Raw genomic sequence first — 24855 nt, 5'->3', positions numbered from 1 at the left:
AGCAAATGAGATAATAGTAAACTACTTATCACCGTGCCTGATAGATAGTAGGCATTATGTAAATGCTAGCTACTACTGTTATCACCATCATCACCCTAGTCTAGTCTCTTACCACACTATTCTTGGATTATTTCAACAGCCTCCTAGCTGGCTTCTCTGATTCCAGGCTATCCCTTCACAAAACTATCCTGCATAGTTCTACTAGACTAATTAATCTTTCTTCAATACTACTAACAATACCACGTCACTCCCTTGCTTCAAAACCGTCAATGACTCCCTACTTCTTATCAGAGCAAGTCCCGACTCATCTGATTAGCTTTCGAGGACCTCCATCACCTAGCCCAACTTTTCTTATCCAGCCTCATTTCCATCTGTTTCCCTAAAAACACTTTCTACTCCAGGTAGGTCAGTCTCTTGTTTGTTCTTACCTCCTTGCCTTCCTCATGACATTATCCCCACGTGGAACATCTGTCCTCCTGACCCCCTATATCTTACTCTTGTGAGTTTCAGCTTAGATCTCAGTTTTTCCACAAAACTTTCCTCAACTGAATATGAAGGGGCAAAAATAAAAGCAGTCCTTGCCTTGCTCTGCTAAGGAGTAGGGGTGGGGGTGGGGAGATAGCATGAACTCATTAAGTTAATACTAAATAGATAGGAAGTAATTTCAGGGGTGGAGAAACACTAACTCTTGGGGAAAGTGGCAGATGATGTTCCAGCTGAGCCTTAAAGGGACCTCAGGATTCCAAGAGGCAGAGGGGAGGGAGTACACTGCAGAGATGAGCATTACATGCCCACACAAAGGCATGGAGGGGGAAAGCTGGTAGACCAGTTTGTTTGGATCACAGAGTAAGCAAAAGAAGTTTAAAAACTTATCACCCTCAGATTCAGTGGATTGCTGTAGAATTTCATGCGCAGGTGTAGACACAGGAGTATCATGGACAACTTGGAGATGATCTAGGCCAGGAAGTTGGCAAATTATGGCCAAGGGCTAAACTTTCTGTGCTGAGGCACCATGCAAGTTGCTGGGGATACAGGGACATACATGAAACAATCTGTCCTTGAGAAGCTTATGTTCCACAGGAGAAGTACTACAATGTGCACTGATGAGTAACACAAAGAAAATAAATACAAATTTATTATGATAAATTGATTTAACATGTTATTATATGTTACATAATGGGGTGGGAAATCAGGAAAGGCTGACTTTTGAAGGGTGTTAGGCTTCCAAGAAGTGGGAAAATGTTCCATCCTGTACCAAAGCAGAGAAATGGGGAATGGAATGCCACACAAATAGCAAGTACATTAATTGACTGGAACACAGAGTAAGGGGGAATAACTCTAGAAAGAGAGGATGGAGTCTGAACTGTGAAGGTATTTAAAGGGCCAACAGAGGAATATGTATTATAGAAGAAATGTCGTTTCCACTTGCATCTAACTCTTCATGATCCTGTGGACCATAGCACCCAATGCCATCCTTGGGGTTTTCTCGGCAAAAATACTGGAGTGGTTTGCCATTTCCTTCTCCGGTGGATTAAGGGAAACAGAGGTTAAATGACTTGCCCAGGGTCACATAGCTAGTAAGTGTGTGAGGCTAGATTTGAACTCAGTTCTTACTGACTTCAGGCTCAGCGCTCTATCCACTGAGCCCCTGGCTGCCTCCCTGGCACATAGATGGCACTTAAATGATTGGTGGTATTCCTCTATAATGATGAAGATAAACTCAGGTGGTCCTGACATCTGCTCTGGATCTCATCCTTTCCCAGCTTCTTCCGGAGAGACAGTGCTCTCTCACACTTACCCCTTCCCTCTCCAACCTCCTCTGGCCAATAGCTTCTTCCTTCCTGCATTCAAATATGCCTATCTTCTCGACTTGATTACAAAATAAAGTAAACACCATAATTCAATCCTGCTAATAACCATATGACCTACTATCCTATTTTCTCCTACTTATCAGAGCCAATCTCCTCCAACAAGGTCTCTTCTTGTGCTCTCTCCATCTCTTCCCCACTCATTCCACAAAGCTCAGCACAGTTAATCCCTGCCACAAAACTTCCCCTGATCACTCTGAACTCCAGTAATCTTTCTCTTCTTGAAAGTGCTAATGCTCTTAGGAGGCATGCCATCAACTCTAAGCAGCACTGATATAGCCCGACAATATTCTTTGTTCATGCCATGCACACATGCACTGTCTTCTGAAAGAGATGGTAAGCACTCCAAGTATCGGGAGAACAAGTTCCATTATTCCATAATGAAGTAGAATAATGTGGAATTAGGGTTCCTATAGTGGAATTAAAGTGCTGAACTCAGAGTCAGGAAGACCTGAATTTGAATCTTATCTCAATATTTATTGGTTGTGTGACTGTGGGCAAGTCATTTAACTTCCCTGAGTCTGTTTCCTCATGTAGAAAATGAGAGTAAGAATACCTGTAGTATTTACCCTGGTGAGATTGTTGAGAGGCTTGAATGAGATGATGTGTGTAAAGCACTATGGGTACGACAGCTCTCATATTATGATAATGCTATTACCCAGAGCAACAGGTCTAGTGCTTGGAATGCTGTAAGTACTAGATAACCATTCTCTACTTGGTGACTTAAAGCTAAAAGAAGACACAAGCCAACGGAAAAGGATTCAAAAATGAGGAGAAAAAGCATCCATGAAAATGCGCATATAAATCATGGACGAATAAATAACATTTGCTTTACTAAAACTCAAGTTTATATACCACTTTTTGGGAATTCATCTACACGCAGTTGGGTGCTTCTATATTTTACATAATATACTTCCTCTACTAAATTCCTTCTCTGATTCCTCATTGTGGAATGAGAGAAGTTCATAAAGGGTTTGACTCTGGCTTCTTAAAGGCTATCCTAGGAGAAACTGAGTTTTGTAGGTCTCGTGGTATTTTTTTTTTTGTTAAAGACAAACATAGCTCAGGGCAGACAGATTCACCATAGTGATGATAATGATGACGATGACAATAAGAGCTAATATTTTTATAGCATTTTAATGTTTTCAAAGCACTACATATATATACATACATATGTGTATATATATAAAATTTCCCCCCAATTACATGTTAAAATAATTTTTAACATTTTTAAAAAGTTTTGAGTTCCAAATTCTATCCATCCCTCCCTCCTCCCCTTCCCTCTTCCTTTACATATATTACATAAATAAAGACCCACAACCACCTATAAGGTTAAGAACCAAGTGGCAAATTTTGTCCATGCTAACTGTGAAAAGAGAAAGGAATGTAAACTGCATTGGTAGAAGCTGGGTAAATACAACAACAACATTTCTACAGCATTTTAATGTTTTAAAGATCTCCCAACATTGATCTTTCAAAATAATATATATTCCCTATAATCCAACTGTATATAGAACTTCCCATCACATGGGAAGTGTTCTGGGTTCATAAAAGGCTAAATACCACTATATTGAGCCCCCTTGTTTCCTGAGAGCCTTCTGATTTCCCATTTCATAAAACCCAAGAGTACCTTTCTTTTAGCAACTACCCTAGAAAAAAGACTAGAAGTGCAATCTGATGAAAGTGATACAATGTGAAGTCACTGGTTACCTTTATCTGTTTGATCTCATATTGAATCCTTTTGATGGGATTTCCATAAATATCATTTCCAGAGTCCACTTCTTTCCCACTGACAGCTTTGGCTCTGATCACTGCAAGACACAGACAAAGAGACAGTTAGGAAATCTGAAACTATCAGCAAGGTACATGGCTGGAAGAAGCAGCACAGGCCTTATTTTGGGGGTTCAAATAGCTGATGGAGGGAATAGTAAGGAGCAGTGGATTTAGTTTTCCTCTCTTTTCCCACCATCAGAGACAAAATAGAGCATTAATGTCTCTTGATATCAAACAGCATCTATGTTTCGCTAGTAGACATTTGTATTTATCCTAGAAATAACAGCAAAACATTGAAGTCTCTTGAGGAAGGGAGTGAGACAAGATCAGACGTGCGCTTTGGGAAAACTATGGTGGCAGCTGGATAAGGTACAGGTGTCGACTAGGATGTAACAAAGCCAGCCTGCTGCACTGAGGCCTGCAACACTCTTGCTGCTGCTAGAACCAGGTTAAAAGGTGATCGAGAAATGTTTAACAAAATAAATAAAAATGCAATAGAACATAGATAATGTTAACATGCGGTTTTCTAAGTCAATACGCAGCCAGCAGAGATCTTTGTGTCTGATTTGGTGACCCTATTTCTATTTGAGTTTGACACCACTGGTATAGAGGATAGATTGAAGAGAGACAGATTAGAATCTAGGAGTCCAATTAGAAAGCTGTTCCCAGGGAACAGGCAAGATCTGTGATTCTGAACCAGGCTGGTGGCTATGTGAGTAGAAAGGAGACATATATGAGATATGGAAGTAGAATCACCAATCACCAAGATTTAACAACTGACTAATTCTTTGCTACATTAAAAAAATTCTTCCATAAATATTTCCCTCATAGGTAACTTTCCCTTCTAACTGCAATGATTGTATGGAAGTATACTGATTTTTAGTAATAAAATTGTCCATTTTATCTTCTATGTTCCTCTTTGCCCTTCATTTGGCCATGAAATCTTCTTTTATGTTGTGAAAGGTACCTACGCCCTTCCATCTTTGCTCCTCTAATTTGTTTATGATGTGAGATTTTATATCTAGGACCTGTATCTGTTTTGAACTTACTATGTGTGGTATATGATGGGAGATGCTAATCTATACCTAATTTCTGCTACTCTTTTCTGGTTTTCCAGAAATTTTTGTTGAATAGAAAATCCATAGCCCAGTAGTTGGAGTCTTTGGGTTTGCAGAACACCATGTCACAGTGTTCATTTCTTTTCTGTATATTGTTTTAACCAGTACCAAGTAGTTAACCAGTACCAAGTTTTAACCAATACCAGTACTACCTTTGTAGAAGTTTGAAAAGGCCCTACTTTCACAAATTTTCCCCCCAATATTTCCCTGTAGATCCTTGGCTTTCTGTTCTTCCAGAAGAATTTTATCATTAATTTTTCTATGTCCATAAGCCATTTGTTACTCATTTGTTTCAGTCATATGTGACTCTTCATGACCCCATTTGGGCTTTTCTTGGCAAAGATACTGGAGGTTTTTGCCATTTCCTTTTCCAGTTCATTTTACAGATGAAAAAACTGTGGCAAACAGGGTGAAATGACTTGCCCAGGGTCACACAGCTAGTAAGTGTCTGAGGCCAGATTTGAACTCAGGAAGATGAGTCTTCCTGACTCTAGGCCCAGCACTTTATCTGCGCCACCTAGCTGCTCCAGCACTATAAAGTAAACTATTGGTAATTTGACTGGTATAACACTGAATGAGTTAATTTAGGTAGCATTGTCATTTTTATTCTGTTAGTTATGCCTAAACATGAGTGACCTCTCCAATTATTCAAATCTATATGTCTGTAAAGTATATTTTGTAGCTATATTAATGTTGTTCCTATGCATATCATGCTAAATGCATTCCCAAATATTTTATGCATTCTGTAGTTATTTTGAATGGAATTTTTCTTTTTATCTCTTCCTGCTTGGTTTTGTTGGTAACATACTGAAAAGCTAATGATATGGGTTTATTTTACATCTTGCTGAAGATATCAATTATTTCAATTTATTTTTTACATTTCCAAGGGTCTTTAAGAAATAGAATATTATATTATCACATTATATAAAAAAATAATTTTCTTTTTCCCTTCGCCTATGAGTATTATTTCAATTTCTTTTTATTTTGTTTTCCTGTTACAGCTAACATATCTAGAACTATATGAAATGATGGAAGAGATAATTGCTTTAACCATAGTCTTATTAAAAAGGCTTCTAGCATTTCTGGCAGAGAAATGCTAACTCTTAGCCTTAGACAGATATTATTTATTACATTAATGAAATGTCGAGTTATTCCTATGCTTTTGAGTATTTTTAAGAGAAGTAAGGATTGTATTTTGTCAAAATATTTTTTCCACATGTATTAATATGATTATGTGATTTTCATTATTTTTTTTCACATGATCTATTGTGTCTATAGTTTTCCCAACATTAAACCAACCAGGGTATAAATCTAAGCTGATCACAGTACATAGTATTTAAATATTCTGTTGTAGTATTTAAATATTCTGTTGTAACTTCTTTGTTAATATTTTATATAATATTTTAGCATTGATACTCATTAAAGACATTGGTCTATCGCTTTCTTTCTTTGACTTAGGTCTCTTTGTTTTAGGTATGAAAATCATATTTGTCTCATGGAAGGAATTTGGTAGGAGCTCTTTTTATTTTTGCAAACAGTTTATATATATTGGAATTCGTTGTTCCTTGAATGTTTGATAGAATTCATTTATAAATTCATGTGGTAGTGGGTTTTTCACTCCTTCAGCAATTCATTTGTTTAATTTCCTTTTCTAATCCTAAGAAATTAATTTTTTCTGTTGATTTTATTTCTGTTAATATTCATCCAAATCATCATTCTTATTGGTATATAATTGGACAAAATAGTTTCTAATAATTTCTTTGATTTCATTTATTGTGAATTCTTTTTTTTTTCATTTTTCATGCTGACCATTTGGTTTGTCTCTCAAATTAGACAAGTTTATATATTTTTTAACCAGTTCTTAGTTTTATTAATTCATTTTTTGCTTTCAATTTTATAATCTCTTCTTTGACCTTCAGAATTTCTATTTTGTTTGTTTATTTGGAATTTTTTCTATTATTTTGAGTTGCATTCTCAATTCCTTGATCTGTTCTTTTGTTGATGAAAGTATTTTGAATTAAGCATTTTCACCTTAGCACCGCCTTGGCTGCATCTCAAGGGTTTTGGTGTATTTTATTACTGTTGCTGTTTTCTTTGATGAATTTATCTACTGCTTCTATCATTTGTTCTTTGACCCACAAATTCTTTAGATGTCAGTTACAGCACCAGCTCTATGATCTCATGCATTACAGGTCCTTGGAGAGAGGGATGGAATGAATAGCAAGGAATAGAAGTAACACCAAGGAATTCCAAAGGGTTTCCTGTCTGATTCTTTTTCTCTGCAATTATGATATTTCTGAGGTTGAGCCTCAAGGATGGAGGGCTTAGAAAAGAGGATATAAAAAGATTTGCCATATTTGAACAGGAACTTGTATTCATTCAGTAAACATTCAACAAGTGTTTATTAAGCAACTGTATACCACGGAAGTTGTGTCAAACTCAAATAGGGCCACTAAACCATATTTGAGGATCCCTGTGAGCTACATACTGACTTAGAAAATCACATGTTAACATTCTCTATGTTCTATTGTATTTTATTTGTTTTGATAAATATTTCTCCATTACATTTTAATCTGGTTTGGGTGGTACTTGGGAGTGTTGTGACCCACAATGTCCCTTGCCAGCAGAGTGTCTGACACCTCTGTACTAGGGAAAACAAAGATACAAGGAAAAACAGTCCCTTCCCTCAAGGAACTTACATTCTTCCAGGATTCTTAGTTCTCAGATCAGAAAGGATACAGAAGAAACCCCAGGAAAAAACCTCCACAGAGAAATCTTACAGGAAAGGTGAGAGTAAGCAGAAAGAACTCCTATGTGCCCAGCTTCCTTGAGTAAACTTCTAGAATGAAAAGTGGCAAAATCTTCCCCAAATGTCCTATTCTTTGTTGATTTAACTTTTCCTTTCAAATAAAATTTTATTGATGTCTTTTACATTGCCTACATTTCACAATGTTATTCTTTCCCTTTATCAGAGAGCCACCCTTTAAAACAAAGGAAAAAAAATAGAGAAAAAGACATTGTGGGAAAGCTAACCAACATGGGTGATGTAATTTTTAAAAGCCCCTAGTACAAAGCATAATTATAAAGAGATAAGATTGATTGCACTAAGGTGCTTTCCAGCTTGAGGATTCCATGAGTAACAAGCAAAAGAATCATCCTCATTAAATTTGAATTCACATGTCCTGCCATCTGAAACCTGGTAGCTGACAACGAAACCCAAGCCCTTCCTGATTCCAAGTCCAGCAGTCTTTGTATGACGCCACACCAATCCTCGAGCAGCTCTGGAGCAGGATTTAAGGCTCAAATCACTCAGTCTAAGAACAGAGACAATTTAATCATCATTAGTTCAGGAGGTTGAGGATTAGCAGCAACACAAGTAAAAAGGGAAGAAATTGTGGCTTAATTTTAATTTCTGGAACTCCTCAAGTTTCTGGGGATCAGCTCATCTGCTCTAAGAGAGCCTTCCTCATGGTGCCTGATTGAACCCTGGGGAGACTAAGACTCATCAGATCTGAGTCTGAGTGCCAGTTCTACCTTTAACAAGCTATATGACTTAGGCAAGTCTCTTCCTTATTCTGGGACTCTGATTTTCTCCTCTGAGGAGTAGGACTAATTTTGAGGTTATTTCAAGCTCTAGTAATCTGTGACTCTTCAGTCCCTGCCCTAGTCTGGGTGTGCCGCTCCCCCCCCCCCCCGCTCCCTCCCCGCCCCCCCCCCCCCCCCCCCCCCCCCCCCCCCCCCGCCAAACCAAAAGGTTTATGCCTTAAAAGCTAGAGTGGGAGCGTTTTAGCTGGTGGCCTGTCAGTAGGACTGTTCTGGAGTCACCAAATAATGTTCCAGAGCCACCAAAACCCAGCAGGATTGGCTATCTACAAAAGCAAAGTTTACCTGTGGGCCGTTCTATTTCCTTTACCATCTATGGCTAATAAATTTGTGTGCTGCATGGTAACTGAGTAACATGTTAGACTCTTGACATTTTATTTCATTTCAATACTAAATTGTCTGATCAGTCTTCACAATGTGTTATTCATATAGCATGGTCATTGGTTCCTGTATCATTGCTTATCAGATAATAAACATAATACATAATTATATAATTACAACCATAATGCTGGTTGTGGAGTAACACTTCACCTATCAGGAACTCACCTTTCTGACAATACCAGCAGATTCAGCATGAATGAGGAAGGAAGCGGAAAAGCCTCTGGGCAGCCAAAAGAGATGACAAGACATCTATATACTAAGAAAGCTCATTCACTTTGTTCAAGGGAGAGCCTGACAAGCCTTCACTCAGTGCCTGTTTATTCCTGCTTTACACACAATTCAAATAAGCTTGGTTCTAAGGTTTCCAAGCCCATAGCATATTAGAAGTAGTAAAATTTAAAAGGGGTGGAAAGGAAGAAGGGCTGCTATGGCAGCTGTGTTGATAATGATAGGAAGAAGTGACAGCCAACAACAAGGGAAAAGAAAGGGAAAACTGTAAACCACAGACTTAAGAACTCAAAAAGCACAGTGGGAAAGGACCATTCAGGGGAGGCACAAATGACTCCTTACACTTCAGTAGACCATGGAGGCATAACCATATGCCAGCTAAGTACAAAAAGATGTTCACAGTAAGATTCCTGAGTCACCAAGAAAAGTTTAAATTTTGTTCAGTATATTCTGTTTAAGAAGAAAAGGAAAGGTACCATATAGCAAGGCGGAGCAGGACATGATGCATTTTGGAAGATTTTCTTCCACATTGGTTAAAAAGATGAAAAAGTTTTGGTGCTTACAGGGGTAAACCTCTAGTTATTAGGAGAACTCACTCATTCCCTGAGGGTTTCATACAGCTTAAGTTTTATTACACAAAAGCAACTCTATGAAGGAGCACTGAGCCAGAGTCCACAAGCATAAGGATAGGGAAAGTATATGATTCCCTTTTACCTCTAGGCTGTATTACATTTTTGAAGTTATCACGCTAGTTTATTAATAGACAACGGCAAGGCAACGTCCTGAATGAATGGAGGTTATAGTTCTACACATTCTTCCTTATAATGATGTTGGAGACACAAAGAAACAAACTGAAATTAGTCAATCCACTAACGGGTCCTGTGATAAGTCAGGTCTGAAATATAGTTAGAGCTGAGGGGATTCAGGCACTCCCTCATTGACTGGCTGGCCTTGGCCTAACAGGAATCTCACAGGGGTCTTGGGCAGCTTTGGGGCATTGCCTGGGCTTTGCTGGTAGACCTATAGTTCAAATGCCTTGATACTTTCTGATAATATTCTGGTTTTGTCTTTCAGAGTTAGAAGTTTTTTGCTCCAATCTGCAAAAATAGGGTCAAAGGAGGAAAATTCATGAACAGGAAAGAATAGGAAAAAATATTATCCAAATTTTCACCCAATAAGGGGATCTTGGATACCGTTGGTATGCACTAGCCAGGGTTCAGAAAGGATTAGTGCTGGGCCCAAGCTGGTTGAACTGACCATTTGCGGATGTGGTATCTGGCTAGTGCTAGCTCTGGTAGTATTTTTAATTTTAAAGGGATACCCACTGTGCCTCCGAATTAATTACCTGTTTTTATCCAGGATATCATATGGGCAGCTTTGGAGATAGGAAATCTGAGCTAAAACAGAGCTTTTGGTTCATGAGTGAGAATTGAAGAGTTAAAAGAAGGGAAAGGACTACCCTGGCCTAGTCATCACCCTTACCCATTACCCCTGCATGACCCGGGTGCCAGCTCCTACATTAGGCTTTTTCTGATTACTACAATTATTAGCACTTTCTCCCCTTGAAATTATTTTTTATCTGTGTATATGTTGTATCCTCCAGTAGAATTAAAAACTCCTCATGAGAACAGACTTGTTTGTGTCTTTGAATCCTCATCACTGTGCACAATGTGTGTACATAGTAGGTGCTTTGTAAATGTTTGTTAAATCAAATTGCATGGAATTCAGCTGCCCACTATTAGAATAGGTAGTCCAAGCACTTTCTATGTAAACACAGGTCTGCAGAGCAGCCCATAGGAGTTGCTGTTCAGTTTTTCAGGCATGTCCGACTCCCCATGACCTGGTATCAGTTTTCTGTTGTTTTTTTTTTTTTTGCAAAGATACTTGAATGGTTTGCCATTTCCTTCTCCAGTAGATTAAGACAAACAGAAGTTAAGTGACTTGCCCAGGGTCACACAGTTAGTGAGTGTCTGAGGCTGGATTTGAACTCAGGTCTTTCTTACTCCAGATTCAGCATTCTATCCAGTATGATGCCTAGCTGCCTCTGTAGCCCACAGGGGTAGGCCCCCCAAACTCAAAGTGCCTTGCATAACATGGTGCCTCTCTCATTTGTGAAGGCATTAGCTGAGGAGATATGAAAAGAGAAATATAGAGATTTGTGTGCATTGCATGTTAGATAGGTGGTAGTGAATTACTAGAAGAGGTAGTAGTGAATTAAGAGGTGGTGAGGAAACAGGAACAAAGAAAAGGAGAACCAAAGAGTGTGGGTATATGTGTGAAAGAGATATCCACTTGAAAAACTGACTATGAAACATATTATTAATATGAAGTTGAATTTACAGACTGATTTTTGAGGCTGTTTTCAGAAAGCAATGAGGAAGGCAAATTTCATAACCTTATACTAAGCATCTTCCCCTATCTTGGCCTCAATTTCTTGTTCTACAAACTGAAGGAGTTGGACTAAGTCATCTCTAAGGTCCCTTTCAGTACTAAAATTTTGTATTTCTATGATTCCTAGAGATATAAAAAACAGAAAAAAAGAGAGACGGACGTAGGCAGGAAAGAATCAGAGGCAAGAAAATCTTGGCACATGCACAGGCACTCACAAGGTGAAACCCCATCAATCAACATCAATCAACAAGCATTTATAAACCCAGAATAACAGGCTGACAAGAACAGAGAGGACAGAAAGGACAATGCATAGCTCCCTCTATGTGTCTGGCAGAGGAGTGGGACTGGGGTTTTATAAAACAGCTACAAGCCCTCAGGGAAAAATCAATTCACAAGAACTTCTGTACTGTATAGACAGAGTGCCAGACTGAGTGTGACTCTGTCTTCTGAGTTGAGCTACTCTGAGCAGAGTTAAAAGCAGGTAAAGTAGGGGAGGCGTCTTTACATCCAGAGTTCTTAACCTGTGGTCTGTGAACTTGTTTTTTTTTTAAATATTTTTGTGACTGTTATTTCAATGAAACTGTTTTCCTTTGTGATTCTGTGTATTTATTTTATACATTTAAAAATATTTTGAGAAAGGGTCCAAACGTCATCAATCTGCTAAAGGGGTCCATGACACACACACACACACACATGCATACACTCAAATTTAAGAATCTTACTCTATATGATTTTAGAAACCAGAGGCAAGAGGGAAGAAAGGTATTCTTAACCCATCTATTGTTACAGCTGCACCAAGCCAGAAAAACATGGCCTCTCCCTCAGTTGGTTCGGATTTTATTTTTGCCATTAACACAATATCTGGCTTTGAGATCAAGAGTGATACACTAGTTGGCAAATTCACTGCCAGATGTTTGCTATTGGAATGCCAAACGTCAACTGAATTAAAAGCACAAGTTACCGAAACCCATTCCCCTCCACCACTCTGGGTTGGCACAGCTGAAGAGAGACCACATGATGTCATTTCCCTCCTCAAGAAGCCTGTAAAAACAATTTCTACAAAGCCAAGAGGATTTGAAATAAAAAAAAGAACTAGGAAGGTGGAGACTCAAAAGTCCAGGGAAGACTATCCACAGAACCCCAGAATCTTAAGAGTAGGAAGAGATCTCCGTGAATGTTTAAGCCAACCCAACAACAACAAGGATTTGTTAACCCACTATGTGCTAGGCACTGTACTAAGACAACCCATATCTAAAAGGAATTCCTACTACATTTAGCATACCAGATATATGATCTATTTAGCCTCAGCCTGAAGACCCCTAATGAAGGGCAGCCCACTGTCTTGCAGAGGCAGACCATTCCTCTTTTGGGCAGTTTTAATAGTTAGGAACCTTTTTACTGGTTCTAGGAAATATGCCAAAATTTGTCTGTTGACAGCTTCCAACAATTGCTCCTGGTTTTGACCTCTGGGCAAAGCAGAATAAGTTTTTTCCACATAAAAGTTCTTCAAATTCTTGAACAGAGGCATAATGTCTCCCTTACGTCTCCCCTTCTCCAGGTTAGATATCTGTAGTTTCTTCAGCACTCCAGGCCAGGAATGACTGGCCAGGATCTTTTGCCAACCTAGTAGCTGCCTTCCCCAGGTGCAGTTTATCAGTCATTAAGCATTAAGTGCCTACTAAGTTTTAGGCATTGTCCTAGACCACAAGAGATAACAAATACAAAATTGAGTCCCTGCCCTCAAGGAGCTAACATTCTGAAGGGATAAAACATGCTCACAGATGAGTAAATGCAGGATATTTGTTTAGTAATTTCAGACATATACAACTCCTTGTGACCCTGTTTGAGGCTTTGTTGGCAAAGACATTGGAGTGGTTTGCCATTTCCTTCTCCAGCTCATTTTACAGATGAGGAAAATGAGGCAAACAGGGTTAAGTGACTTGCCCAGGGACACACAGCTAGTAAGTCCGAGGCTGGATCTGAACTCAGGTCTTCCTGACTTCAGGCCTAGCATAATATCCACTGCAGCACCTAGATGCCCTAAATGCAGGATGTAAATCCCCTCAAATATACAAGAATTGGGGGCATTAACAACTTTGAGAAAATCAGGAAAGGACTGTTGAAAAAGGTTGACCTTGGGCTCACCACTGAAAGAAGTTAGGGGTTCCAAAAGTTGAAGAATGTTCCAAGCATGGTGGACAGCCTATACAGTGGCACAGAAGCAGGATATGGGGAACATGAAGTCAGCTAGTTTAACTACAATGAGGAGCAGGGAGTGATGTTTAATCAACCTGGAAAGCCAGGTTGGAGCGAAACTGTGAGGGACGTTAAATTACAAACAGGATATTTCCAGTGATCTTTCCACTGCAATAAGCTGTAGTTAAGCAGCCAAACAGATTCCAATGATGCTAAGTCAATGGAAGGAGATCCCAGAAATCACTGGTTCTCTTTCAAGCCACACTAACCCTACCTGAAAAAACACATCCTCCCCGCACAGGCCACAAATGCCCAATTGCTCTCTGAAAGGCTTCTCCCCTCTAAGGACCAGGACAGAAATATAGTTTAGCCTGAAGACCTTCCCTTGTTGTAGAACTCTGGCTAGACAGTTCTTCCAAATCAATCCTAACTGAAGTAAATGTCCCTACACTCAAACTATACTTACCAGGGCCAGGACATAGCATGCTTTCTTTACTCGACAGGATTGCCCTTGAAGGCCCTGCCAACTCTAAGATTCTGTTATCTCCAAGGTAAGTGTGAAAGGCAATGTAATAATCCTCAGGAGGTTGAGCTGCTAGCTTAGGCAAGACTGTGAACATCATGGGAGAGAGGCCAAGAAAGGCAAGGTCAAAAGATACTCAAGGCTGTTATGAATACGCATCAGAGACCAGATGCTGAGAGTTGGGGAAAGCAGACACATACTACCTGTGTGATTATGGGCAAGTCCCTTGATCACTCTATGTCCCGGTAAACTCTAAGACTACATATCGCAGACAAATTGCCATCTGTATTAGTGGAAAAAACCAGGAATTATCTATATCAATGAATCACATATCCAATCCTCCCTCCTGTTTCCTACCTGCCAAAAAAAAAAAATTCACAGGGAAAGAGAACTCTGATGGACCAGAATCACTTGCAAGTCTTGTGAGCTCATGGTATCCCCTTCAGAAATTGCAGAGCTGGGTTTAAGATTCCAATCAGATTTGGTGACTGTCCAAATGCTAGCTACAAAGGAACCTAGTGCTAGGATATCCTTGGGATAAAATCAAGGAATTAATTTCCAGTTGGGGTCACTGACTTCAACTCCACCTCATCTTACAATTTCCGGTCTTTGTTCTGGAAGGAAAAGTGAAAGTGGCCAGGAAGATTTGTATTTGCCATTCATTGTTTCTACTATGTGCTGGGCATCTTGTTCATAGCACCAGAGAAAATGTGAGAGAAAATGTGAGTCAACTCCCTCACCTCAGTGAAAGCTATGGAAGCACTTCTTCCCAAGGCTTTTATACCAGTGCATCATATTGAGACCTCAATTCCTCAGCATTAGCTAAGGACTTTGCTAGCCAAAATGAACCAAGGAGGTGTTCCATTAAGGCTAACAATAGTTTTATATTTTAGGCAGATAAGGCTTATTGCTGGTGAAGGTACTCAGTCCTTTCTTCTCCTTTCTTCGATCTGGAAGGTGTTGGAGATGAATCCTTTTCAAGCCTGCCTATAACCTATCTCCTATATCTGGCTTACAGTGTGATCTTTCCTTAGGTCACTAATTTTTTCCTTTCTCCTCCAGATACAACGAGCTCACTTTTATCCCAGGGGCAGGTGCACTGGTGAAAAGTTGAAACGTTATTAATAGCAATTACTATTAAAAGTAATTAATAGTTAACAATAGTTCAAATCTCCACCCCCAGGAAAATCCTTAACATTCACAGAGAGTTAATTTAAATTTTGTATATTTACAGCCAGCCCCTTACTGTCTTTTCCATATTTGAGGCAAAATCAGGATAAGGGAAATGATTAGACAGAAGAAGTAAGAAGAGTATATCATAGTAACTGTTACTGGATAGGCTCAGAGAGGGAAGTTGTGGGTGAGGGGTGGGGAATAGACCATTTGGAACTTTTCTTAGTCCTTGAAGACATGTATTTAGCCAGTAGCTTCTCTCTGGGTCTTATGATCTGAGATGAGGCCTCAAGGCCAACCTCTATCTTGCCTTTCTTGGTCATAGTTCAGCTCTTTTTTCAGTTTCTCCTTTTGCCTCTTGCCTCTGTGATTCTTTCTAGCCGGGCACCTTAAGTTCCAACTGGATTGAAGATGCCCTCTCCCCCACTGCTGCTGCTTAGTTCATTTAGTCCTCATTCATTCCATGAAGTCTTGATAAAGATCTGGTGCATTTCTTTAAAAGCTCCAGAACGTGACTCAAGTCCTGAGATAGCGATAATCCAAATCACTCTCAGGAATTACTTGTCTTTCTAAACTACAAATCTTAGGATACCAGTCAGGTCTCAAATCCCTATTACCCAGGGAACATATACATACACATGTGTGTGTGCACATGCGTGCGCATGCACACACATACATGTATAAGTTAAGAAGAAATCAGAGCTGGAACAGCCTTTCTTCTCTGAATCTGAGTGGGCACTTATGTGTGCCATAAGAAATGAGAATATGGGAATTTCAGACAAGCACAGGAAAACTCCTATGAAATGATGCATCAGAGTGAAATGAGCAAGGGAAAATGACATACAGAATGACCACAATAATGTAAAGGAAAAATAGAGATAAAACAGAATTCAAATGCTTATGAATGAATGAAAACATCAGGAGAACAAAAAAATGCTGTGTGACACATTATGAGAGGAAAAGGGCTATGGGTGTGGAATGCTGCATATGCTGTTAGATGTCAATGTGACATTTCTTGCTGATTTTGCTTGGCTGTTTTGCTTTGCTATAAAGGAAGGGTGGAAATGATATAAAAATAAAAGTCATCATTTTTTTTTAAAAAAGCCAACAACATTTCAGAAAGTGTCACCAAACTTTCACTTCACTGAAGGCAGAGTACTTTATTAGATGATTTCTCAAGGTCCCCCGTTGGCTCTGAGATCCAAAGAGTCTATATTGTATTCTACTTTTCCTTAAAAACTTCCAGGAGACATCACATTCTCAGGTTCTTACAGCACTTACATCAGAATTCTTCCCATGTCTAACCCCAATGCCTCAGTGTAATTAAAGTACATTCCCTCTTGTCCTGTCCTTGGTGGGCACAGAGAGCACATTAGGTTAAAATTAAATCTAGGCAGTTGGATAGACTTTAGGCCTTGCTTGGCTGGCACAAGAAGCACAGAATGGGAAAGAAACAATGTCAGCAACATCTCAAGGATTTAATAACACTTGCAGCCAGCAAGGCTTTGCCCCCCTTTCTTCTCTATCCCTACATACCCAGCCTCCCAACTTCCAAGTCATTTAGAACCTTGAAAAAATAGGCCAGATGTCCAGAAAGTCAGTTTGTAGTCTGACCCGATAAAAGCCATAAAGATCCAAGTCTCTCCAGCAGTCCAAGACACAGCTGAAATTCAGGGATTCGTGCTGAACTGCCAACTGCTCGAATGTAAATAATTCATTTAATTTAGGCTTTTTAGAGCATAATAAAGAACAGCTTAAATCCTGACTTAAGGAGTGTGTTAACTCCTTCAAATAGAACATACTGACCTCATTACTCACCCTTAGGTGATGTGGCCGCCCTTGCTGCTTCTAAGAGATTGCCAAACATTCCCTAGGGTATACAATAGTGGTGACTATAGTGACTGAAGACGAGAACTGGGTTTAGGATGCCAGTGACTCCTCAGAGTTCATTTCTAGATGCTTCATCTAAGGGTACAAGGAAATGGGTGAGAGACTAGAGAGGGATAGAGAAAGGAAGGGAGAAAGGAAAATCTCTACTCCTTTTGTGCTGTCTCTGTGGGTGTGTCTCACTACTCTCTCCTCTCCTGCCTAGTTCTTCCCCAACTTAGCACTTGTGGAATTTGGGGGTGAGGCGAGGGATGGGGATTTTTTCTGAGCACTTAGTTCTGCCCTTTATTGTTCTCCATAGCCTGATCCGGCTTTTGCCAGTGGGTGGAGCAGACCTATGGACTCTCCAAATTCATTCCCCTTTAAGGGAAAGAAAAAGGGTCTGTGGGGGCAGGGCTGTAATGTAGCAATTAAAAACAGCTCTGTAGTTTATTAGGAAGAAGCTCTTCCCTTCTTACTGGTATCTGTAAAAGAGAAACCGTGCCACTAGGTCCCTTCCATATTTCACATGGTGAGGCTACTAGGGAGGAGTAGTACATTATTCTGGAAGAGAACAAAGGCTTGGGCAAAGAGTGAAACTGAAGGAGGTGAAGTCAGTGGGTTTGTCTGCTTAGTGAGCTAAGAAGAGTCAGTCCGCCTGCACGAATGCCAATATTTATAAATGCCAGAGATAATGATTGCTCAAAGCTGAGAATGAAAGGCAGGGAGGTACTTAGAGAGTGCATGGGAACCAGGAGACCTAGTCAGGGCTCTAGTCCCATGTCTGTCACAGAAGAATTGGGTACCCCTGAGTGAAGTGGCTTCCTCACTCAGTTTCTTCCTTTGTAAAAATGAATAAATTAGACTAGCTATACTTTCAGCTTTCTTATTCTCTCTCTGCCTCCACAGATTCAATGTCAAGGGCCTTCCAAAGGGTAATGGGAACTTTTCTGGGAGAATATGAAAGAGGGATACTCCAATCAGTGGCCTAAAATTGAGATTTTCCCAATCAGTTTCATGGAAGTTAACCCATCTTGGATTTTCACCACGTACATGGAAGCTGTTTGCTCACTAGGTTTCCTGGTTACCATGGAGAACCATTGCCACTTCTGTTTTTTTTCCCTACAGAGAGTGACATTTCCCTGATCCCTGGGCACCCCCAAACTATAATGATATGATATAATAATAAGGATCTTTAGCTTCTTGGCTACTCGGAGTCCCAGGGACACTGGTGATTCCAATACCCTTCCTCTCCAGTTCTGCTTTCAGTGAGACTCTCCAGCTAGCTTAATGCCCTCCTCCCTGTGGGACAGGCAGCTGTTACACTGCCAGAGACCTTGGTCGTGGTTCCTGAAGCAGTGGGCTCTAACCTTTTCCACTCACGTGCTACTGACTCATTTTTTAAAAATGCATCCCAGTCCTGGGAGGATTTGTTCTGAACATTGCAGCTTTGTGGAGGGAAGTGCTGCTCTGCACTTTCTCCGCCAAGACCCCAGTGGTGTAGCCAAGTTTGACTCTGCAAAACCCAGAACCCCAGAGGGGGGAGGAAGGAGGGTGGAGAAGGACAGAGTAGAAGGGAGGGGAGGAGGGAATAAGTAAACAAGAGGGAGAAAGACAACTGGACTGAGACAGTTACAATGTGCGTTCACTAAGGGAAGTGTCAGAGTTGAAAAGACGAATGAAGATGCGAAGAATACTTCTTAAGCTTAGTGGGCTGAAACGGTTTTTTTTTTGAGGGAAGAGTTAAGGAGCTCTGTATGCATTACGGGCAGCTAGGTGGCTCAGTGGATCTAGTGCCAGGCCTTGAAATCAGGAAGACTCATCTTCCTGAATTCAAATATGGCCTCAGACACTTACTAGCCATGTGACCTTGGGCAAGTCACTGATTTCTTTTGGCCTCAGTTTCCTCATCTGTAAAATGAGCTGGAGAAGGAAATGGCAAACCACTCTAATACCTTTGCCAAGAAAATCCCAGATGGGGGTCACACAGAGCTGGACCAGCTGAAAAATGATTCAACAACACATAAGAGAGCCAGCGAAGGAACGTGGAGTCAGAAAAACCTGGGTTCAAATCCCTCCATTGAGCCTAGCTGTGTGACAATGAGAGAAATCATTTAACTTCTCTTATTTAGCCTCTGTCTCCTCACACAGATTCAAGTGGATCCATGGTCTCACTGATTTGGGAGTTCCCTCGAATGATAAGGTAGCAACCCCTTCTATGCTTGCCCATCCTGTGTGACTTTCAGTGATATATTCCTGAAAATTTATCACAGGGAGTTCATCCAACATTTTGGAGACCTTCCTCACTTTCCCGTGTCATCTCAAGGGTCTGGAGGAATACTCTGACAACCCACCTGTAATCTCCTGCAGTAGTGACCAGCACCTCTTCTCTTGATCCCATAAAACTCCTTGGTGACTTCTTTACTCTGCGTCTCTGGGCTCCTCATTGAGTTTATATTGCAGTCTGTCCACGCCCATCATGTGTGTCTCCTTTGCTCTCCGTATGATATTAATTTTTAGTTCTTTGGTGGGCGGCAGTGTTTTAGGTCTCACTACCACATAGCAACACCCGTAAAGTGTTTTTATTTAAAAAGATAGAGGGGGTCACTTTTATGGGAAGCTACGGTCATTTGAAGGGAAGTAAAAGTACTTTCCGACTCTGGGCCCAGACCCTCGCCTTGTCCCAGATATACATGCTACGGGACAAACACCAGTTAGTGTTGTACCAGTAAGGCACTAATAGCAATGCAGGTGATCATTATCAAAATGCCCACGAGCTTCTGTATCGCAAAGTGTACGAGCCTCTCCACACAGAAGGTAGAAGTAAGCCATTCATTCAGACACCAGGGAACCATGTCCCACAAGCCATTTATCCAGTCTATCAGAGCAGTAAAGCATTCAATACGTGATATCACAATGTGGAGCCTCGCCATCCCAAAACCTCTCCGACCCCCTGCTGGGGTCTTCCCAAAAACAAACTCACAGTCCAGCTAAGTCGGGCTGTTCAGCTCTAACGTGACGGTGGCCATTAGCAGCCATAACTCAGCATTTCCTGTGACATAACTTCCTTTTCCTGTCAGCAAGCTCCTCCCACCACATGTGACTTAGGCTTCCTGTGACATAAGCAGGTCACATGGCCTATTAATGGGTGGGAAAGATCTTCAAATCTAATTGCTACTACAAGTGTCCATTCAGATGCATTTTGAAATCTAAGCAAACAACATTTTTTCCCTTATGGATGGACAGGCCATACTCCTTTGCCTGATTACAGATCTCCAAGGGGCTCTGGAATATCTTAGGGCTTGATGTTGAAAACACAATGCCATCTGCAAAAAGAAACATCTGCAGGACATCACCATTCCCATCCACTTGGACTCTGCACTGGACCTCCACCAGAACAGTGGCAAATACTTTTAGTGACCATGACATCTCCTTACTTCTTTCTTTGCCTGATAATATTACTGGGGGAATCACTGAACAGGATTATTTCTGTTACATCCTTCCAAGTAATTTTGAATTATCTTGATGTATAAAAAATGGAGACATAAAAAGAGCCTGTCAGCAACAACAATAAGCACAACAGAACTTTCTACTCATTACATCTTTGAGTCAATTGTGAGACGGTAAATATGTGGGCCACTGTTAAAATCACTTTTGAAGGAAGACCTGCTTATTCCTTAATAATGTTTTCATAGAGAATGGCTTCAATTCATGAATAGATAGCCCTCAAAGATTTTGTACGGATAGGAGAGCAGGCATATAAGTCAGTAATTACTGATGTTCTTTCATTCACTTTTTCAGTGGGAGGAGATGTTAATAAAGTTCAAAAATTTTTCCACGCCTCTGATATCTTTCCTTACTTGAGAGGCCCCTCAATGCTATCACAATTGTGTAACCTTGGAGTAGGAAAAAGTAGCAGGATTAAATCAAATATATGTGTGTGTGTAAGTACACACACACACACACACACACACACACACACACACACACACATATATATATACACACACACACACATATTTGATTTATTCCTGCTATTGTTTCCTCCCTTGTTCTCCATAGTTCTATCCCTACCTCAAGGACTGTGACATTAGGTTCCAAGGGTGATGGTACCACAAGGTGAAAAAATCAGTTTGTTGAAATAGTTTTTGCAAATCTTTTCCATTTTCCTTCTATTTGTAATCTTTCCATTTTCATCTCTGAACACCCTTGAGATGATTTGGCTTATTTAGATACCTTGCTAAGCTTTTGTTAAACTGATTTTGTCCTCCACTGTTTCTCTCTGCATTATAAGATAATACTACTCATAATTGTCTATCAACCTTTGCAAAATTTTATAAGTGAGTTAATATTCTAACGTGGCATTGCCCTTGGTAGCCATCTCTCTCCATTTGGCAAACAAGTCAAAATGTTTGCTAAAGTGGTTTCTGGGCTATTTTGCTTTCTTTGTTTTGCTAATTAATTTATTTTGGATAAATTTCTGAACAAAATTATCATAATTAATGCCAATGTCATTCCTATTGTCCATTTCCCATTTCTTATTTTCAATAACTTGTTTAACTGACTTTATGTTAAATTCTCTTAATTCTATGCCATGTCCTTTTCTCGTTATTAATCTTTCTCCATTTTTGTTATAAATTCACATCTTAGTTCTGACAAGTCTATGGTCTGATTGCACAGATAGCTGAAATCAGGGATAACTCCCATGTCAATGAATGTCTCTTCCATCATTTAAAATGTGGTCAATATTATTTTTTGTGATATTATTGGGTGCTCAGCGTGTCCAGCACAAACCTATCCTTTTTTTTTTTTTTTTGGAAATAAGGGTTCATGACATAGAACTATAAGAAGGCTTTCATATCATCTTTTGATCTTAGCCTTCATTTCTTTCTTCTGAATCATCTATAAAATGGAAATAATAACGCCTGTGGCAGATATCTCCCCTTTGGGGTTTGCCGCGGGGAGAATTATAGAAAATGCTTCATTAACTTTGAAGCACTAGATGTGTTGATTATGATTTGTTGTTATTAATAACCCAGAGGGCGATAGGATTTGTGCTTCCCAGCCTGTGAGATAAGCAGAAATTTTAAAAAAGTTCACCCTAAAGGTGGAGAAAGAGTAGCAATATACCAAGTGCACCAGGTTTACCATTTGATTGGTGTGTTCAGAGAAACATATTTCATCCCACTACGTCTATACTAGGGTGACTAGTTAATGAAGGCCTGCAGCACGCAGAATATGCTCTACCGAGTATCAATGCAAGTGAAAGCTTAGGGAGAGCTTGTTCGGAGCGCAGGCTTCCTGTTTCCTGTTGGCCTATAGCTTGGGAACAAAAAGTCTTTTAACTGGACCCTAAGTTGAAACTGATTGCGCATACAAAAGCCACCGTCTGTCCTCTCCCAGTCTTGGACTCCCAAGTGAGGAGGAAAAAATGCTGCAGGCCTCTGGCTGGGAACCACTACTGCAGTTGCCGAATCAGGCCACCACGTGGCCAGGGACAAATGAAACCTATATTTCTTCTATCCCTTTTGTGTTTATTCTTCCCTAATCCAAAGTGAGTAAGTGTTGAAAATGCACAAACCAGTTTACAACCTCATGAGCTTCAAAAATTCTCAAGCCCCACCAATAACTTGAATCTATGAGAGAGTTTGCTATTAGCCACTCCAGCTGTGCCTGGCGAAAAGCAACCAGCTTGACTTGGTCTAATAATGAAGTGATCGAAAGTCCCATAAGCAAGGGATTGGCTATGCTAATCCCGGAATGGAACTTGGTTGGCTGGGGGTTGGGTAGGAGTGGGGAGGCTTACTGACAGTAACCGTTTTAAGTTTGAATCCACTCTCCCCACAAACTGCAGCGAATGGTGCCATAGAGGGGAGCAGACTCTTGCTTTTGGAGGACTGTACTTTTGTCCACACTTTATCAGTAAATATTCCTATTACTCTGGCTATAATAGTATAATATAATAACATAAAATAGGTTTTTATCAGTAAATATTTCTACCCAGTAAAATCTAATTGATGTAGGAGATATCAAGGAGCCGGTTGGTTACTTGATAATGGAGAGATGTTACCTGGGTAAATGATAAAGGCAGAACATATCAGGTAGGGGCTTATGAGAGACATCCTCAGAGCCTCAAACTCAGCCCTAGAACTCCAAGGAGAGCTGTAGCTAGCCTTGTTCTGAAGATCCAAACTGCTAGTCTGAGTTAGGGTTGGGAAAGTCCCGAGCCCATGTGAACTCCATCTCTAAAAGGCAGAGACTACACTCCCTATGCAGAAAAACTATTGTTAAAACAGATTCAGAGAGCACTGTATTTAGAGGCCATAACTGGCATTTATATGTCACTTACAGTTGCAAAGCATAGGATCAAAACTCTTAGAGCTATAAAGGATCCTAGAGATCATTTAGAGCAATCATCTAATTTTACATTTGTATTTACAACAAACTGAGAATAAGAGAGTGGAAGGGAGGCAACATGGCACGATCAATATAAAGAGTGCCAGTCCCTAAGTGGGCAAATCACTTAGCTTCCATTTCCTCATCTGTAAAATGAAGGAGTTGGACTGGATAACCGCTGAGTTCCTTCCTGTTCGAAATCCATGATCCTAAGTGCCTTTCTGGATGCTGGAGGGATGGTAGAGTGGGGCTGCTGGCTTCAAAGAGAAAGAAATTGTTTCTAAGATAAGGATAGAAGCAGGGGAGGCTACTGCCTTCCCTACATGTCCCTCAATGCTTTTCAACCAGAGACAGTAGGCTAAAGAATGGGAGAAAACAGAAGGTTGTACCATGGATAGAGTTGTTGAGCCTGGAGTCATGAAGGCTTGAGTTCAAATTCAGCCTTCCTTACTGGCTGTGTGACCCTGGGCAAGTCCCTTCACCTGTCTTCCTCAGTTTCCTCCACTGTAAAATAGGGATAATAATAGCACCTCCCAGGGTTGTGAGGATCAAGCGAGCTATTTGTAAAGTGCTTAGCACAGTGGCTGGCATGCAGTAAGCACTATATAAATGCTTATTCTCCTTCTTCCTCTACCCCTCTCCCTCCCAGGAGGAATGTTTATTTTTTCCAAAGCTAATCTGTTTCTTTAAAGTTTATATTTTTTCATTATTGTTCATCTAATCTTTCAAAGATTGGTGTTAACCCAAAGCATTATTAGTCTGCATGTATTTATTTCATTGGTTCAAAGGCAGCTGAGAGCAAGAGCAAGATTTTCTTTCCAATTTGCCAGAATATCTGTCTGGGAGTTGGATGAAATGATGAATTTTACTGAAAGGATATTATTCAACTCCCTACAAACAGTTCAAAAATTAATCCAGACTGTTTGTGGATTCCCCCAGGGCAAAGAATGAGCCAATGTTCACGTCACAGGAAAAGAGGGTTGGTAAATAAGGAGGTAGAATCATCCTCTTGGAGGCAGTTAGAGCCATAAAGTATGCGGATCTCCAGCATAATATATATTTTCCCTATGGTCCCATTTCCCAGATCAGATTCAAGGAAACACCTCCCTCACAGGGCATAGCCTAAGTCAGTGACCAGAGAGTACCCTGGCCTAAGGGAGCAGTTGGGAAAGAGAAGCCACAAAAAAGGGAGAGGAAGAAAGGAAATGGGCATTTATTAAGTACCTAATATATGACAAGCACTTTGTGGAAGGGAAGAGTTTATTTGATCCTCACAAAAACCCTGTGAGGCAGATGCAATTATCACCCCCATTTTACAGTCGAGGACAGTGAGGTAGAT

The 24855-nt window shown here is 40.3% G+C and overlaps 1 protein-coding gene across 1 annotated transcript in view; it reads right to left on the bottom strand.

The window, feature by feature from the left end:
• Positions 1–24855, bottom strand: part of TIMP2 (TIMP metallopeptidase inhibitor 2) — a 94795-nt gene that overhangs the window by 32119 nt on the left and 37821 nt on the right. The window contains exon 3 of the mRNA XM_036756779.1: positions 3579–3679. Within this exon, the coding sequence (XP_036612674.1) occupies positions 3579–3679 (101 nt within the window). The remainder of the gene's footprint in view (positions 1–3578; positions 3680–24855) is intronic.

The sequence above is a fragment of the Trichosurus vulpecula genome, chromosome 4 (assembly GCF_011100635.1).
Source record: "Trichosurus vulpecula isolate mTriVul1 chromosome 4, mTriVul1.pri, whole genome shotgun sequence".
In the NCBI taxonomy this organism is placed as follows: domain Eukaryota; kingdom Metazoa; phylum Chordata; class Mammalia; order Diprotodontia; family Phalangeridae; genus Trichosurus; species Trichosurus vulpecula.
The sequence above is the reverse complement of the archived record's forward strand: the minus strand, read 5'-3'. Positions and strand labels throughout refer to the sequence as shown.